Raw genomic sequence first — 19,654 nt, 5'->3', positions numbered from 1 at the left:
CTGACTAAGCCCCGGCTAGCTAATACACAGGGGCCAGATTAAGGCTTGTTCTGCGCAGTCCTGAAACAGTATGCAGTTGGGTTTTTTGAGAATGGTTCCAGGGATGAGGCACATCAGGTAAGAGGAAAGATTTGAGAGGTTGGGACTGTGGAAGATTTTGTAGGAATGGAGGCTTTCAAAATCATGAGGGGTTTGAATAACATAGACAGAAACTGTTCATGACTGTGAAAGAATCACGAAACAGAGGGCACATAGAGTCATAAAATAGAATCACTGAATCCCTAAATGCAGAAACAGATCCTTCAGGCTATTAAGTCTGAACCATCACATGCTTGGAGCCCCATATAGGGTGTTTTCCCATGGCTAACCCACCTAATCTGCACACTACAGGGCAATTTGGTTGGCATGGTCAATCTACCTAACCAGCATATCTTTGGATAGTTCTGCACAGCTTAAAAAAAGAGCAGTGCAAAAGAAGTAAATGGATAGTGAGAAAATTTTTTTTTACATAGCGACAGTTTGGGTTTGGAATCCACTCCCTGAAATTTTGATGGAGGCACAATTGAGGCATCCAAAAGGGCACTAGATGATTATTTATGGAGAAACAATGCACAGAGTTATAGGGAAAGGGCGGGGGATTGGTGCTAAGTAAAAAAGACTAGACAGCTGAAAGGATGTGTATGTGTGTGTGTGTATGTGTGTTAGTAAGTGACAGACATGCGTGTGCACGTGTCGTACGTGACAGAAGGGAGCACAATTTTGATTTCCCAATCTTGTTTGAGAAGATATATTACTTAACATTGATAAGAAAGCGCCGGACTGGAAGTAGAGGGAAGGAAATGGGATCGGGAACCTTAATCTTCACTGCTTTAGGAATCAGCAAATATTATGGAAACATGTTTATTTATAGCAGAGGAAAGGCTATTGTATCTTTGCTGGCTCCTTTGCTCCAAAGCTATCCTCATTGACCAATGCCTACGGTCTAGCATTTCATTCTTCTTCAAACTTTTATCCAATTTGTCCCAAACCAGTGCATTCATCTCAGCTTGACTACTTTCTATAGTACAGCAGACCAACCAAAGGCAATCACCGTGTGCAGGAAATTCTTCCAAAAACTCTCCATGTTCTGTCAGCGATCATTTTAAACTGATGACCCTCTTAACACTGTCATGCTAACTAAAGGAAACCTCCTTTATCTCCTATTTTTGTAACATTAATAACTGGCTTGTGTAGCCACAGGCCTTGTAGCATGAGGGTTCCAATTCGGAACATTGGAGAAGTGACTCTCCTCTCTGCTGATAGTTTGTGGCCTGCATTGGTTTCCCCCATTGTTTATTGGTTTTCTGAAAGCTCTTTTGTCGACACCACTGCACATGACACTGTTCTCTGTCAGTACATTTCTCACTAAAGCAAATAATTTCATCCTTTCTTCACAGTTTCTCGCACGTGGCTGCAGGTGTCACTGTTAAATCATTATGTATCTCAGCATCTTAATGTCCAGTCTCATTTTGCTACAACAACCAATATCAATCCAAATTTAGTTTACTCACTGTAATACTGGTACTCCCAGAATCTTTAATCTCATTTCTTACTGATGAAGGGCTTATGCCCAAAACGTCGATTCTCCTGCTCCTTGGATGCTGCCTGACCTGCTGCGCTTTTCCAGCAACACATTTTTCAGCTCTTACTGAAAACCGCCGATCCACAGCATGACCTTAGTGAATGATTTTGAAAAGAACTTTGACTAAGATAAGGGAAAGTAAGAGAATCCATTATTAAGAAGGTAATAATGGGATTTTTAAAAAATCACAATGCAATGTGACTGGAACTGCTGCCTCGCAGCGCCGGAGACCCGGGTTCAATTCCCGCCTCAGGCGACTGACTGTGTGGAGTTTGCACGTTCTCCCCGTGTCTGCGTGGGTTTCCTCCGGATGCTCCGGTTTCCTCCCACAGTCCAAAGATGTGCAGGTCAGGTGAATTGGCCAGGCTAAATTGCCCGTAGTGTTAGGTAAGGGGTAGATGTAGATGTAGGGGTATGGGTGGGTTACGCTTCGGCGGGGCGGTGTGGACTTGTTGGGCCGAAGGGCCTGTTTCCACACTGTAAGTAATCTAATCTAATCTAATCTAATCAGGCAGAGTGAACAAAGCTTTGGATAGAAGACATTGTGTTTAACTCATCTATTTAATCTTTTTGACAATGTAACACTTACAGTAGACAGAGGGGAACTGGTAGGTGTAGGTACTTGGATTTTCAAAACACATTTGATAATGTGCCACAAAGGTTGCTGTATAGGGATAGAGTGCATGGTACAGGGAGTATTATATTAGTTGGGATAAGTGGTTCACTTTGAGGTTGAGAAGCAGGAGCTAGTAGAGTGCCGCAGGGAACAGTGCAGCGTTGCCGACTATTCATAATTCATGGCAATGACATGGATGAAGGACCAGAATGCTATATTTTGCTAATGATGTCAAGATGGGTAAGAAAGTAAATTTTCAAGAGGCGTTAGAGAGTCTATAAAGGGATATGAACAAGTTGATTGAGATAGATTTGTAGTATCTAAATCCAAATTTGTTCATTTTAGCAGGAAGAATAGAAATGGGTGGCACTGTGCCTCAGTGGTTAGCACTGCTGCCTCACAGCGCCAGGGGCTCGGGTTCGATGGGCGACTGCCTGTGTGGAGTTTGCACATTCTCCCCATGTCTGCGTGGGTTTCCTCTGGGTACTCCGGTTTCCTCCCACAATCCAAAAGATATGCATGGCAGTTGAATTCGCCATGCTAAATTGCCACGTCAGGGGTAAATATTGGGTAGGGGAATGGGTCTGAGTGGGTTACTCTTCAGAGGGTCGGTGTGGACTTGGTGGGCTGAAGGGCCTGTTTCCATACTGTAGGGCATTTAATCTAATCTAATCAAAAGCAATTAAAATGGAGAAATCGATATTAAGAGGCATTTGGGTGTCCTAGTAAATGGATCACATACAGTTAGTGTGGGGATACAACAAGTTATTAGGAAGGCAATGAAATGGTGGGGGAGATTGTGATTGTTGCAAGGGAAAAGGAATGTGAAAGTAGGGAAGATTTACTGGTGAGACCACATCTGGATTGCAGTGTACAGTTTGGTCACCTTATTTGAAAAAAATATATAAATACTTTTGAAGCAGAGGAAGTTTACTAGAGTCAGCCCTTGGGTGAAGGGTTATCTTACAAACAATGGTTAAAGTGGTTAGGCCTAAATCCACTGGAGTTTAGAAGACTGAAGAGCTTGAAGGTGTCTGAAAGAGTAGGTACCAGGAAGATGCTTCCTCTTTTGGAAGAGGTTAAAATTAAGGAATGTAGATTAAGAAGAAGTAGAGATCTACCCTTTCATTTTGTTCAAATTCCCTACAGTTTGGAAGCAGGCCCTTCAGTCCAACAAGTCCACACCGACCCTACAAAGAGTAACCCACCCAAGACCCATTCCCCTATACTTACCCCTGACTAATGCACCTAACACTGTGGGCAATTCAGCTGACCTGCACATCTTTGGACTGCAGGGGGAAACCAGAGCAAACCTGGGGAGAACGTGCAAACTCCACACAGACAGTCACCCGAGATAGGAATTGAACCTGGGTCCCTGGTGCTGTGAGACAGCAGTGCTTATCACTGAGCCACTCAGTCAACGTGCTGCTGCATCTTAAGCAAAGATACAGAGATTTTCTTTCTCCCAAAGAATCATTAGAGTGTGAAATTCTTTTCCCCAGATGATACACATAAAAATTTAGAAAATAGGAACCGATATAGGCCATTTGGTCCTTTGAGTCTTCTCTGCCATTCGATTTGATCACGATTAATCATCCTACTCAGGACCCTGTTCCCATTTCTTCCTATACTCTTTGATCCCTTTAACCCTGAGAACTAAACCTAACTCCTTCATGAAAACACTTGATGAATTGGTCTCAACCACTTTCTGTGTTAGTGAATGTCACAGGTTCATCACTCTCCAGGTGAAGAAATTCTTTCTCATCTCAGTCCTAAATGGTTTACCCTGCATCCTTAGACTAAGCCCTGGTTCTTGAACTCTGGTAATAGAGGCTGGGTTTTTAAATTTCGTCAAGGCTGAACCTGGCAGATTTTTGATAGCCGAGAGTGGTAAGGATTCTGAGGTGGCGGCAGGAGATTGTAGTGGAGATCAACTAGATCAGCCATGATCTTAGTAATGGCTGCAACAGGCTCAAAGGGCTAAATGGCCTACTCCTGCTCCTGTATTCCATATTCCTGTAGCATTCTCTGTAGTGATGGGTTCAAAATTACACAATACTCAATCTGTAGTTTAACTAATATTAATGTATAAACTTATTTTTGTATTTATAGTCCTACACTGTCTGTCCAATTTATAAAATCCAAATTATGTAAGACTTCTTATGGCATTACATGCATTGAAACATTTTGTGCATTTTAGTCTCTGTTTGCCCACACTCTTTACTGCCTTCTCATTGATGTAAACTCTCATTTTAACCCAAAACACAAGACCAGGCTTAGTTGAATCAAATGGCCACAATCAAGTTGTATTTCTCAGGCATGGCATATGTGCAGGATACTGAAATTTCTGGATTTTGAGAGGATCCATCTAAGGTGGGCATGCAGGGCTGCAAATGTGACTGCATGTGACACACCTTGAAGCATGCATCGCAAACTTAATATCTGATTTGTTGGTCATCCGTGAAGTTTGGAGTTAAGACAGTGAGTAGATATCAAGAGAAGTAGAGACAGAGGGATCAGAATTTCATAAGTAGATTGTCTGGTCATTTCTTGTTTTTGCTGTTTATGGGAGCTTGCTGTGTGCATATTGCTGTGTCATTTTGCTTGTTACAGTAGTTCAAAATTACTACAATGATAGAAACATAATTTGTTGAATCCTGAATCTATGAAATACACTGTGAGAATGAAATGTAGTTCTTTCCTTCTTTGCTGCTTTCTTTGCATTTTAATCTTTCATTGGATTAGGGTCTCCTTGCCATGACCACACTTATATTGACTCAGTGGTTAGCACTGCTGCCTCACAGCACCACGGACCCAGGTTCGATTCCTGCTTTGGACGACTCTGTGAGGAGTTTGCACATGTGTGGGTTTCCTCTGGATGCTCTGGTTTCCTCCCACAATCCAAAGATATGCAGAGCAGGTGAATTGGTCATGCTAAATTGCCCATAGTGTTAGGTGCATTAGTCAGGGTAGGGGAATGGGTCTGGGTGGGTTACTCTCCAGAGAATCGGTGTGGACTTGTTGGGCCGAATGCCCTGTTTCCATACTGTGGTGAGTCTAATCTAAAATGAGAGACTGACTCCGCAAACTTGTCATCATGTAGTTACACCTCCCTGCAGTATGGCATTAAAGATTATATATGGTGATGATTGGGAAGGGGGGGGTGGTGAGTATATTTGATGATCACCTCCAATTTATATCAGTTGTGTCTTTACTTAATAACTGAGTGGTCTGTTTGCCTACTGTACAGTATTCTAAATCTTCTAGATTCTGTAAGGAAATAAGAATGGAAAATCTTGCAGGAGATGAGCACTGAGGAAAGTTTTTGATGCATGAAGATAGACTGAAATGTTGAGACCAAGCAATATTGCTCTACAAGATGCATAATTATGGGATGGTGGCCATTATTCCTTAAAACATTGCCAATGAATGGGAACAATAGGAATTATTAGCGGGAAATGGTCAAGGTCCACATCATTTATCGTCCACCATCTTGGTAGTCTCAAGATACAACAATAATGCCGATTATGGTGATTCATCTCTTTCAGTGAGTCTACAACTGACTGAGAAGCTGAGGGGAGAAAAACCTGGTGATGAAGATCTTTAGAAAGCACGGATCCAAAATCACTTCTTCCTCACAAATGTGCCACATTTAGCATAAATACCTAAAAGACTTAAGTAAAAGTTTCAAAATATTTGTTTGCTTGACAAAAAAACATTGAAATTTTATCAAAAATCATCATACTGCCAGCACTGGAGAAGTAAAATCCTAGACTTCACAAACATTTAAGAGAGAGATTAGATACAAACCCACCTTCTCCACAGTGCCAGCAGGAGGGAAATGGGCACTAATTTACAGCTAACAGCAAATGAGGAAGTAGAAGCAATCATAATGTTATTGTGCGAGGAACAAGAGACTGACAATACTCAATGCTACGTTGTAATTGACTGACAGAAAACCAAATCCATTGGAAATAGAATCCAAAAGCAATTCAAACAAAACTAAATTTTATTGTGCATGTCATTGAGGAGCACAGAGCCAGAGGTCTTTTGGCACCAGTGGGGCTGTATTCTGTCTTAGCTACATTAGTAATGTTAGAAGAGTAAGTTCCCTTGTTATGTAAATTATACTTTGATGTTTAAACATTGAATGGAAAGTCTGGACACTTCAAATTCAATTTTGGTAAAGCCTAAATAATACTCACCATCTTATTGTCAGCCAAGCACAATCTAACAGTACTTCATCCAAGTCACTGTTAGATGAGTGATTTGCAAAATTTTGCTTAGTTATAGAGTCATGGAGATGTACAGTATGAAAAAGACCCTCTGATCCAACTTGTCCACGCCAAAACAGATATCCAAACCCAATCTAGTCCCACCTGCCAGCACCTGGTCCACATTCCTCCAAATGCTTCCTATTCATATAGCCATTTAAATGCCTTTTAAATGTTGCAATTGTATCACCACGTCCTCTGGCAGCTCATTCTATACACTTACTGTGTGAAAACGTTGCCCCTTAGATCTCTTTTATATCTTTCCCCTCTCACCCTAAACCTATGCTCTCTAGTTCTGGACTCCCCCACCCCAGGGAAAAAAAAACTTTTGTCTATTTATCCTGTCCATGCCCCTCATGATTTTATAAACCTCTATAAGGTCACCCCTCAGTCTCCAATGCTCCAGGGAAAACAGCCCTAGCCTATTCAACATTTCCCTATAGCTCAAATCCTCCAGCCCTGGCAACATCCTTGTAGATCTTTTCTGAACCCTTTCAAGTTTCACAATATCTTTCCGATAGGAAGGAGACCAGAATTCCACGCTATTTTCCAACAGTGGCCTAACCAATGTCCTGTACAGCCGCAACATGACTTTCCAACTCCGATACTCAATACTCTGACCAATAAATGAAAGCATACCAAACGCCTTCTTCACTATCCTATCTACCTGCAACTCCTCTTTCATGGAGCTATGAACCTGCACTCCAAGGTCTCTTTGTTCAGCAACACTCTCTAGGACCTTACCATTAAGTGTATAAGTTCTGCTAAGGTTTGCTTTCCCAAAATGCAGCACCTCACATTTATCTAATTTAAACTCCATCTGCCACTTTTCAGCCCATTGGCCCATCTGATCAAGAACCCATTGTAATCTGAGGAAAGCTTCTTTGCTGTCCACTACACCTCTAATTTTGGTGTCATCTGCAAACTTACTAACTATACCTCCTATGTTCACATCCAAATCATTTATATAAATAATGAAAAGTAATGGACCCAGTACTAATCCTTGTGGCACTCCACTGGTCAGTTAAAACTAAGCTGATTGTTTTAGGAATTGTTTCATAAATATAAAAGTTAATAACTAACCATTAAAAATTAACAATAATGAATGAAGGTATTTATTCTCTCAATATTACTTTCAATCTGATAAGTACAATTGTTACACTGAGGGGAGACGGAGACGGGAAGGAGAATGACAAATGTAGTTCTGCTACCAAATGTGCAGGGAATAACTTTTTCACACAGAGGGTGGTGTGTGAATGGAATGAGCTGCCAGAGGAAGTGGTACAATTGCATCATTTAAAAGGGTACATGAATAGGAAGGGTTTAGAGAGATATGGGTGAAGTGCTGGCAAATAGGACTGGATTAGGTTGTGGTCTGTGGTCGGCATGGACGAGTTGGACCAAAGGGTCTGTTTCCGTGCTGTACATCTCTATGACTCTCTGACTCTATAACTACAGAGCACCATGTAATGTAGTACAGAATACACTGATTTGGGAACAGTGAGATATTATGTTCGACAGTAACATTAATCTTATTGAATCCGATGCCTCTGATCCCCATCTCCACAACCATTCATTCCCTACAACCAACCACTCTGGTCTTTTGACTCCAAGGATTTGTGCATTCAATCTTAATTTTTCCTCATTAATTATGGCTTCCTGAATCCTATGCTTTGTCATTCCCTGGTAAAACTCTCCATCTATCATGTAAAAAATTGCAAAAGTATGAACATAATTAAGTTTTGTTACAATGTTGGTGAGACCACATCTACTGTTCCATATACAGTTTTAGACTTTGTATTTAAGAAATGTAAATGAATTAAAGCCATTTTAAAGAAGGCTTGCTCAACTAATAGCTGGATTTGAAGGCAGAGGGTTACCTTACAAATAAAGATTGAACAGCTGGGTCTGTATTAATTGGAGTTTAAAAGAATGAGAAAGGATTTTATCGAAACTTATCAGAGCCTGAGAGGAGTTGACAGGGTGGATGATGAGAAGATGTTTCCCCTTGTGGAGAGGATAGAACAATTTAAAAATTGTGATCTCCAATTTAAGATTTCTTCCCAGGCAAACAGAGTGAAAGGCTGTTAGTTGCGAGTGTGAAGAGTTGAGGAAGGAGAGAGGATATAGTGACAGGAAGGAGGAGTGGGATTGTAAATGGTCGTGATTTTATAAAGACAATAAGTTGGGAGCTATGGAATGAAAACATTAACAACGACCAGGTATGGAATTGTTTGGGAATAATTTATTTTTGAAAATTAGAAAATGTCTTATTTTCCTCTTGCCATTCATGGAAGGGGGGAAATCTTGCTGGTAGATAGTTTTATAAATATCAAGTACTCTTCAGCACCCTGGCAGAATGTGGAGCACAAAGAGGGATATACTTGTTGCTTCATTGGGAACACCAAGCAACCTCCTGACAACTATACTCAGCTGAACGTATCTGTCCCAGCCTTGTTCTCTGAATTCAAAGCTCGTGGATTCATATCCTGTTGTTGAACATCAGTACATAATCTGAAGTTAGTATTTACGTACTGAGAGAGTGCTATATTGTCAGAGGTCCTCTGCTTTGGATGCAGTACTGGAGCGAGGCATACTGGGTGTCTGATAGGTAAAGGTAAAAGGTTCCACACCGTCATTTGTTGTAAGTGGGGCTGTCTTTTTGTGACCCTGGTAAACCTGCATCTCTCAAATCACATGGATAGATTAAGGTTAATTATCCCACAGCTTCCTGGGGTTATGTTGGTCTATAAGACAACAGTGACTACATTGCAACAGTAATTGATTCTCTGAGGAATATTGTGGAATGCCTTGAGGATGTGAAGGTGTGCTACAAAAATGTAAGTCCTTTTATCCTCAGATATTATAATGATCACAGGGATAAAGCATTGCAGAATAGTATGCTTCTTATAAGGGATTAATTGCAACATAACTCAACAATTGTGTCATCAGCAATTATGCAATATAGCAGAAGGTTTGGTTGGAACAGTGACATTATTGTAATGTATTGAATCCCAGCTGTTGTTATATTTTTCTTTGGTGAGCTGAGACAACACAAAGACCACAGAACATTAATTACCCTGGATGGACAGTGGGCTACTGGTAGATTGCGATTTCTCATGTAAATCATTCCATATCAATGCACGGATTCATGTCTATTGAAACATTTCAACAACTCTGCTTTAAGGCTGCTCTTCCTCTACTCTGTTATCTTTCCTCGTTTACTTTGTTGGAGGAACTGCAAAGGACAGAGAATCTTTAAGATCCTGAAATAGTTTGACAATGGTTTTGACCATAAAGAATATATTTCCAATTGTTGGGGAGACCAAAACTAAAGGTTGTGAATATCATTAACACACTTAGGGTGAAGTTAGATAAATAAATGAGGGAAAGAAAAACAGAAGATTACTCAAATAGACTTGGATGAAGAGGGGCAGTAGAAAGCTCATGTATAACATGAACAATTGGGGGTTTGAAACAGTTGGTTTGTTTTACATTTTATGCATCTCTATAAAAGCAAGACTTTGGGGCAAGTCAAATTAATTATTTTTATTGCAATTAGTATCTTAAAAATCTCCTTTTATACATACATAGTAGGATGATACACATGAATGTGATCAGATAAATGGTTTTCACTTGCTCAATGAGGAAGAAAATTACTGTTTATAATGTAACACTTTTGGACAATCAACTTTGATTACAAACCACACCCGCACCAACTATAGCATGGCTGGATGAGTGAGAAAGCTTTTACCACTGAAACACATTTTAATGGTAACCTCAACAGGGGATCCCAATGTCACCTAAGTTAATGCTTTAACTTCCAGCATGGCTATCCCTGAGCCTGACGGACAACCTATGCCAAACTGTTGGCAGTGTTCTGCCCCTTCCTAGAGGTTTATGGAGATAGATTAGGTTAGATTCCCTACAGTGTGGAAACAGGCCCTTCGGCCCAACAAGTTCACACCAACCCTCCGAAGAGCAACTTACCCAGATCCATTACCCTACATTTACACCTGACTAATGCACTTAACACTATGGGCAATTTAACATGGCCAATTCTCCTAACCTGCACATCTTTGGACTGTGGGAGGAAACCAGAACACCCAGAGGAAACCCACGCAGACACGGGGAGAATGTGCGCTGGGTCCCTGGCGCTATGAGGCGGCAGTGCTAACCACTGAGCCACCGTGCCACCCCAAACACCAGCAATCCGGTAAGCTGGGGTTAAATCTGAACACATACTCCTAATTTAAAGTAACGGGCTGCTTCAGTCTCATTATTAGGTGAAGCACGATATTTGGACTTTAGATTTTACAACTCATGAAGAAAAACCTTAAACTTCAGACTTTGGGAAAAAAAACACACTGCAACTTTGGGCTGTGCTAACGCAAGTATCTTTGTCATACTTATAACAACTTCATAGAATTGCTACAGTGCGGAAGGAGGCCATTTGGCCTATCGGGTCCACACTGTCCCTCTGAAAAGTATCTCACCCAGACTTTCCATATCTGTACTCCCCATGACTAATTCACCTAACGTGCACAGCCCTAGAGACTATGGATAGTTTAGCATGGCCAAGCCACTTAACCCGCATGCCTTTGGACTGTGGGAGGAAACAAGGGCACTTGGAGGAAACCCACACAGACAGGGTAAAAATGTGCAATATCCATAGAGAGTCAGCCAAGGCTGGAATGGAACCAGGTTCCTGGTATTGTGATGCAGCTAACCACTGAGCCACTCAATTTAACACACACAATATTGCACAGAAGTTAAGAAATATTTCAGACAGAGGATACAGGTCACATCCTTCTTCACTTATTTATCGCTAGATTGCCAAAGGTTCAGGCCTGATCTTTTTTCTCTCTCTTCTTCTTGCGCTGACTCCCACTGCTGTATGTCACCTCTGCCCCTTCCTGATAAGCCACTCTCAAACTGAAAACCAAGGAAGCCACTGCTAACAGAAGATGTGGTTCTGAGGGGCAGCACACCCCAATTTGTTCCTCAGGTCTGGGACAGTGTTTGTGCACACTGGGATAGATTTTTACCTTCACTGCCTGGGACTGGAAATTCCATAGAATGTAGAGTATAGAAGCAGACCATTTGAGCCAGCTAATACATGGTAATCTTCATTCTCTTCTGAATGATTCTCCATTTGCTCTTCAGCTAATCCAGTCCCCATCACCGTTAAACCCTGCTCCCTCATGTCTTTAACTACCTTCCCTTAAAATGGAAAACATCATTACCTTAAATGAGAAATGCTTACAAAAAAAAATGTTCAGATGTGTGTGTACTTTTTGGGGCCATTGCAATGTCTTGAACCCATATTCTAAATATGACATCTCAGAAATGACCTTTCTCTGAGGTTGAGGTTGAGATGTTTATTTGTGTTTTAGGAAGTTTTCACAATTGTCTGGCCACACTAAAGTATAATTAAGGCTGACCATTCAAATGTGTAACACACTGACCACTGCTATTCTTCCTCACTGAGCAAATAGAAAGCAAATACAGTTTCAAATCCGATACTGAATGTGAATTATAAGTCACACCCATGTGTCCCTTCCCCTCCGTATGGCTTCTACACTGTGTATTACAGTAAAGAAACTTGATTCTTGACATAGTTCTTGAATTTCTATGTTTGCAGAATGTAAGGTTCAGTACCCAAACAGCTCATTTAATCCAATTGGAGCATGGCAGTTTTATTGCTCAACATGAGCATTCAACTGATCCATTTCTTGCAAACCTGTCAGTCATTCTCTATTCACTTCTCCTTCATATGTTTTTCTCACTTTCCTGTAAATGTGCAATGTTGTTCACCAGAAGGACTCCTTGCAGCAGTGAGGCGCACATTTTAACCACTTTCTGGCAAAAGAAAGTTTCCTGATTTCCTTCTTGGACTCATTATTTTTTGTTTTATAGTTACGACTCAGTTTTGGTTCACCCATACATTCTACACCTATTCTATCAAATCATTTCATAGTTTTACATATATTTAGTCGGCCTCCAATTAATCTTTGCCTTTCTTCAGAGGAGAACCACAGCCAGCTTTTCTTGATAGTTAATCTGTCAGAAGAAACTGCACAGTTGATACTGTTGTAGTGCCCCTATCTCGGAGTCAGAAGGCCCGAGTTCAAGTCCTACCTACTCCAGAGGAACATCATTGAAGAAGAGCTGTACCAAACACAAAACATTAACTCTGTTTCTCTCTTTCCACAAGTACCGCCAGACCTGCTGGGTTTCTCATAACAAAAACCGCCCACCTCCAGGCTGAATGATATTGTTGATGGCTTCCTCTTAAGACCATAAGAAATAGCAATAGCAGTAGGCTATTCGGCCTCTCCAGCCTGATCTGCCATTCAATAGGATCATGACCAATTCGACATTCATCATGTCCACTTTCCTTAAGCACTCTGGGCCATTCTGTACCATTCAAGGTGCTAGGTAAGTGCAAGCAGTTGTTGTAGGGATCTGTGAGCTTATTAACGAAGGAAATATTCCATCATATTCACTTTTCAGACAGTGATCAGTCACAGAGTCATACAGCAAGGAAACAGAGCCTTTGATCCAACCAGTCCATGCCAAGTATAATTCCAAACTAAACTAATCCCACCTGCCTGTGCTTTGGCCCATATCCCTCCAAACCTTTCCTATTCATGTACATATCCAAATGTCTCACCACTTGCCCTGGCAGTTCTCCAGCCTAACCTGTCGTTTTCCTATTCCAGGATACATTGAAGCCCTAAACAACTCACGGCAGAGGATTTCAAATTTCCAGTTATAGACTGGAGAGCTAAAAGGCCTTCCTGAATGAAGAGAGGAAACAAATGCTTTAAACATGAGGTTAGGTAAACACTGGAGTCTGCCAGCTCCAACTCTATTAATGAGCTCCGGCCGAATGTCTTCAGGGACAATCCCTAAGCAAGTGCAACACAATCTGAAAAAAATCAAACAACGATGTATTTAAGGGCACCCAATTCTATTTTTTTATTCTCACGTGGGATGCTGGGCATCATCAACAAGGTCAATATTTGAGATTTAAGATTTAACTTCTGTGACTGAGAATCACATTTAGTCAGGGCAGGTAAGGATAGCAGAATTGCTTTCCTAAAGGACATTAGTGAACCAGATGGGTTTTTAACAACGGTGCTTACAACTGAACTGGCTTTTAATTCCATTTTGTTTTCCCAGAAATTGAATTTAACTTCACCATTTTCCAAGATGGATTTAAACCCAAACATCCAGAGAGTTACCCTGTCTTTCCTCACCTACAGATATTACCACTGCAACATCACCTCCCCTTAGTGCCTGTAGGAAGAAAGGAATGGGAGGAAATGTTGATAGAGTGAGATAGAGTAAGGTGGGAAGAGATTTGTGTGGAATATAAGGACTATGGGGCAAGGCAGGAGAATGGGGTTGAGAAATGTATCAGCTATGATTGAATGGCAGAAGACTAGATAGGCAGAATGTCCTAAATCGGCTCCTATATCCTGCATGGTCACATACATGAACCAGTTGAGCTGAAAGACTCTTAAATTCCAAATTGCAACATCATTTAGAGCTTATGCTGATTATTAAGCAAAAATGTAACAACAAACTTCACACCTACAGTCAGAATAATGTAGAGTTGAAGGAGATCACTCTGTACATCCTATCTGCTTGGGTTTATTTGATAAAAACTATTGGATTAGTCTCATTCCTCTTGCACTTGGCCCACAGCCCAGAAGATCATTCCTTTCCAAGTAAGAGAAGAGTCTGGGGCCCCTTTCTCTACAACAGCAACCTCTGGGGAGGACAATAGAACAGTGACTTTTAACATTGTGAAATGGTTTGATAGGATGAGCCCAAAAATGTTTTTGCTGGCAAGCTTGCCAAAAGTCAGGGGTGAAAAAATTAAAGATGGCCATACTAAACCCAAAAGGGAATTCAGGCGAAGCCTCTTCACCTGGAGATGTGAACTTGCAGACACAGAGAGAAGTTATTAGATTAGATTACTTACAGTGTGGAAACAGGCCCTTTGGCCCAACAAGTCCACACCGCCCCGCCGAAGCGTAACCCACCCATACCCCTACATCTACCCCTTACCTAACACTACGGGCAATTTAGCATGGCCAATTCACCTAACCTGCACATCTTTGGACTGTGGGAGGAAACCAGAGCACCCGGAGGAAACCCACGCAGACACGGGGAGAACGTGCAAACTCCACACAGTCAGTCGCCTGAGGCGGGAATTGAACCCGGGTCTTTGGCGCTGTGAGGCAGCAGTGCTAACCACTGTGCCACCGTGCTGCCCACAATGGTGAATAGAAGCAAAAATGCCTTGAAGGGGAAACTGAATGGATACATAAGGGAGAAGTAGATTACAACACGTGCAGGTAGAATTAGAAGGTGTGGAGCTTAAAGAACAGCACAAATCACATCAGCTGAATGGGCTGTCTCTCTGCTGTAAATTCAATGTCAAAAATCCAGCTGGCTTTAAATATTTAATGTCGGACCTACTTCAGGCCAAACAATTCAGCTCATAATGACCCACGTTATCTGTACCTCTTAGAAATTTCTCCTCATCCCCGGCCGTCCTTTTTGCTTTGGATGAGAGAGGAAGAGTCGAAAAGTGTGGTGCTGGAAAAGCACAGCCGGTCAGGCAGCATCCCAGGAGCAGGAGGATCAAGGTTTCGAGCATAAGCTCATCATCGGCGACACACGTTTTGACTGATCTCTAGCATCTGCAGTCCTCACATTCCCCATGAGAGAAAGTGAAAGGGGGGAAAGCAAATAGGTCTGGCATTAAATATTTAAAGCCAGCTGGATTTTGACATTGAATTTACAGCACTGAGACAGCCCATTCAGCTGATGTGATTTGTACTGTTCTTTAAACTCCATACCTTCTAATTCTACCTGCACGTGTTGTAATCTACTTCTCCCTTATGTATCCATTCAGCTTCCCCTTCAAGGCATTTTTGCTTCTATTCTTCTCACTGTGTCTGCAAGCTCACATCTCCGGATAGAGAGGTCTCGCCTAAACAAAGTCAGAAAAAGCTGGGAGAAACTCAGCAGGTCTGGCATCATATGTGAAGAGACAAACGGAGTTAATATTTCAGCTCGATAACTTTCCACCAGAACTGAGGAATGATCATTACCTCATGTCTGTCCCTCCACAGACGCTGCCTGAATGTTTCCAGCACTTTCTGCTTTGATTTCTAATACACTTACTCGAAAAATGAATGACTGGACACATCGATGCATTTATATTGTATCTGAAGGATACAATGCAAACTGGATTTCCCCATCGGGCCATATTATGGAGATTAAGGCGGCAGGACTTAAATCAGGGTTGTCAGATGTAGAATGCTCACCATTTGTGTAACACTAATGGGTTAACATACATGAATCTGAAAGAAAGAACCTGAGAGGGTATTATGGTGCATTAGCAGTGTCCCTACCTTTGGGCTAGGAGGTCCTGGGTCGAGTCGCATGCGTACATATTAGGACAAGTTTTTGTTTTAATTTGTTTTTGAAAGCCTACTAGAGTTTGCACTATATTTCTCTTCATTCCTCCCATGTCATTTCTGATTAGCCACTCTCTTCTGGATGCTTTCCTGCTGCCCCTCATCCCAGGGGGATCACGAAGGGAACAGTGTAATTCCCAGCAGGGAAGGGGAGTGGGATGAAACTCAAGCGCAGACTGATCTCCTTCCCCCTCCCGAAGACTGGGCGCTGCAGACCGAACTTGCTTATTAACAGCGAGGCCACGCGTTCCTGACCCACACTCTCCACCCACCCCCCCCACCCCCCCGACCTGAAGCATACCAACTCATAGAAGCAAGGGGTAATGAGTACCTGGACACACAGAGAGAGAGAGAAAAAAAAAGACAGATCTCCAAAGGCTGGAACTGACTTAAAAACTGAATTTATGTAAAAACACACACACCACGAGAGAGCCCAATAGCGACACTCGCGAGAGAAAGTGAAAGCAGAATTAAAAGATGGGGCCGAACAAATAGATCAGTAATCAAATAGCTTTGTCCTCCTTTCCCCCCCAACCCCCCGCGCGTTCATGTGAACTCAGCCCCAACACCATGCATCCGCTGCCAAATTATTATTTCTTATTTTTGCATTGCATTTCAGAGCAAAGTTCCCCTTTTACAACCCCCCCCCCGCAGCGGGATCTTCATGTGCCGAGCGAAAGAGGTCTTTACCTGGAGTTTGCAGAGGGAAGCTAATTTCTTCATAGGGAGTAGATGTTTGGGTGTTAACTCCTGGTCTTAAAGGTCTTGATCTTGAGGAGCAGCTCACATCGCTGGGAGGCTGGTGCTAATACATATCCCGATCGAGCGCTCGGACACACACACACACACACTGACACAGACACACAGCGAGTGAAATGTACTAACCCACCCCCTCACATGTGATTTCCCAGCACAGTTGTGTAGTTTGTCCGCGTTGGCTCGGTAACCGGTGTCTGTGCCTGAGCTGGGGTGGGGTGGAAATGATTTTACTTCGCACCATCCCCAAAGTTAATCCTGGGCGAAGGACAGCCCCCACTATACGGAGTCTCCAATACTGTCCAGGGGACTCCACAAATATACTGCCCGTTTATAGTCCCGGAATACAATGTGGAATCCATTCCCAGTGTTCCGCACCGTGTCCTCAGATACACTGCTCAGTAACTTCCCCACATTTAAACTCCAGTAGACGTCCCTAATTCAGAACAGTCCTTAAGATAATGTGCTTGTCTAGTGTAGGTCACACCACACTGTTCAATGCAATGTTCAATAGAGGATTCAGTCTAACTGCAGTGCAATGTTCTGTATTGTTATACCAGTGCATGTTTCGTATCAACACAATGTTTAATTTACTCTCCAATCCAGTGTCTAGTGGAATGTTCAATCGTTCCAGTTCCTGTTGAGTGATCAGTACAATCTCAATACATCCAGTGTTAACCCATTCAGATGTCAGTAGAGAACCGAGGAACAGGAAGAGGGCTCTTAATGCTTAGAGAGATTGACCTGCCGTCAAACTCCACATATTTTCCTCTACCTCATATCCCGTTGTACCATCAGTGAACAAAATCTAGCAATCTTAGATTTAAAACTAACAAGTGACCCAGCATTAATTGCTTTTTGCAGTTAGAAAGCTCCAAACATCCCATCCCTTTGTATGACAGGTATAGACAAGATAGATTGAGGGAATCCTCAGTAGGAGAATTCTTAAGAGAGAAATCAGGAGGGCAAAAAGGGGACATGGGATAGCTTTGGCAAATAGAGTTAAGGAGAATCCGAAAGGTTTTTACAAATACATTAAGGACAAAAGGGTAACTAAGGAGAGAATCGGGCCCCTCAAAGATCAGCAGGTCAGGCAGCATCCAAGGAGCAGGAGAATCGACATTTCGGGCATGAGCCCTTCTTCAGGAATGAGGAAAGTGTGTCCAGCAGGCTAAGATAAAAGGTAGGGGGAGGGACTTGGGGGAGGGGCGTTGGAAATGCGATAGGTGGAAGGAGGTTAAGGTGAGGGTGATAGGCCGGAGTGGGGATGGTGGGGGGGAGAGGTCAGGAAGAAGATTACAGGTTAGGAAGGTGGTGCTGAGTTCGAGGGTTGGGACTGAGACAAGGTGGGGGGAGGGGAAATGAGGAAACTGGAGAAATCTGAGTTCATCCCTTGTGGTTGGAGGGTTCCTAAGCGGAAGCTGAGGCGCTCTTCCTCCAACCGTCATGTTGCTAAGGTCTGGTGATGGAGGAGTCCAAGGACCTGCATGTCCTTGGTGGAGTGGGAGGGGGAGTTGAAGTGTTGAGCCACGGGATGGTTGGGTTGGTTAGTCCGGGTGTCCCAGAGGTGTTTCAGAGAACACCTCTGGGACAGTTTCAGAGAACACCTCTGGGACACCCGGACCAACCAACCCAACCACCTCGTGGCTCCACACTTCAACTCCCCCTCCCACTCCACCAAGGACATGCAGGTCCTTGGACTCCTCCATCGCCAGACCATAGCAACACGACGGCTGGAGGAAGAGTGCCTCATCTTCCGCCTAGGAACCCTCCAACCACAAGGAATGAACTCAAACTTCTTCAGTTTCCTCATTTCCCTTCCCCCCACCTTGTCTCAGTCCCAACTCTTGAACTCAGCACCACCTTCCTAACCTGCAATCTTCTTCCTGACCTCTCCGCTCCCCCCCCCCCCAACTCCGGCCTATCACCCTGACCTTAACCTCCTTCCACCTATCGCATTTCTAACACCCTTCCCCTAAGTCCCTCCTCCCTACCTTTTATCTTAGCCCGCTTTGCACATTTTCCTCATTCCTGAAGAAGGGCTCATGCCCGAAACGTTGATTCTCCTGCTCCTTGGATGCTGCCTGACCTGCGCTTTTCCAGCAACACATTTTCAGCTCTGATCTCCAGCATCTGCAGTCCTCACTTTCCCCTCAAAGATCAGCAAGGTGGCCTTTGTGTGGAGATGCAGGAGATGGAGGAGATACTCAACAAGTATTTTGCATCAGTAATTATTGTGGAAAAGGACATGGAAGATATATAATGTAGGGAAATAAATGGCAACATCTTGAAAAAAGTCCATATTACAGAGGAGGAAGTGCTGGATGTCTTGAAACGCATAAAAGTGAATAAATCCCCAGGACCTGATCAGATGTACCCTAGAACTCTGTGGGAAGCTAGGAAAGTGATTGCTGGTCCTCTTACTGGGATATTTGTATCATCAATAGTCACAGGTGAGGTGCTGGAAGATTGGAGGTTGGCTAACATGGTGCTATTGTTTAAAAAAGGTGGGAAGGACAAGCCAGTGAGCCTGACGTCGATGGTGGGCAATTTGTTGGAGGGAATACTGAGGGACAGGATGTATGTGTATATGCAAAGGCAAGGACTGATTAGGATAGTCAACATGGCTTTGTGCATGGGAAATCATGTCTCACAAACTTGATTGAGTTTTTTGAAGAAGTGACAAAGAGGATTGATGATGGTCGTGATCTATACTGACCAGGGTAATGCTGAGGTTGGCGAGTGTGCGATGCTTGCAATGCCATGTCAGGGCTGGTCATTGCTTAGCAGTGATCTATATGGACTTCAGTAAGGCATTTGACAAGTTTCCCCATGGGAGACTAGTTAGCAAGGTTAGATCTCATGGAATACAGGGAGAACTAGC

The 19,654-nt window shown here is 42.8% G+C and overlaps 1 protein-coding gene across 1 annotated transcript in view; it reads right to left on the bottom strand.

Moving 5' to 3' along the window:
* Positions 1-17,204, bottom strand: part of LOC140467439 (uncharacterized) — a 63,679-nt gene extending 46,475 nt beyond the window's left edge. The window contains exon 1 of the mRNA XM_072563792.1: positions 16,705-17,204. Within this exon, the coding sequence (XP_072419893.1) occupies positions 16,705-16,737 (33 nt within the window). The 5' untranslated portion in view covers positions 16,738-17,204. The remainder of the gene's footprint in view (positions 1-16,704) is intronic.
* Between the last annotated feature and the right edge of the window lie 2,450 nt (positions 17,205-19,654).

This window comes from Chiloscyllium punctatum, chromosome 45, assembly GCF_047496795.1.
Source record: "Chiloscyllium punctatum isolate Juve2018m chromosome 45, sChiPun1.3, whole genome shotgun sequence".
Classification (NCBI taxonomy): Eukaryota; Metazoa; Chordata; class Chondrichthyes; order Orectolobiformes; family Hemiscylliidae; genus Chiloscyllium; species Chiloscyllium punctatum.
Note: the sequence above shows the minus strand (reverse complement) of the source record. Positions and strands in the feature narration are given on the sequence as shown.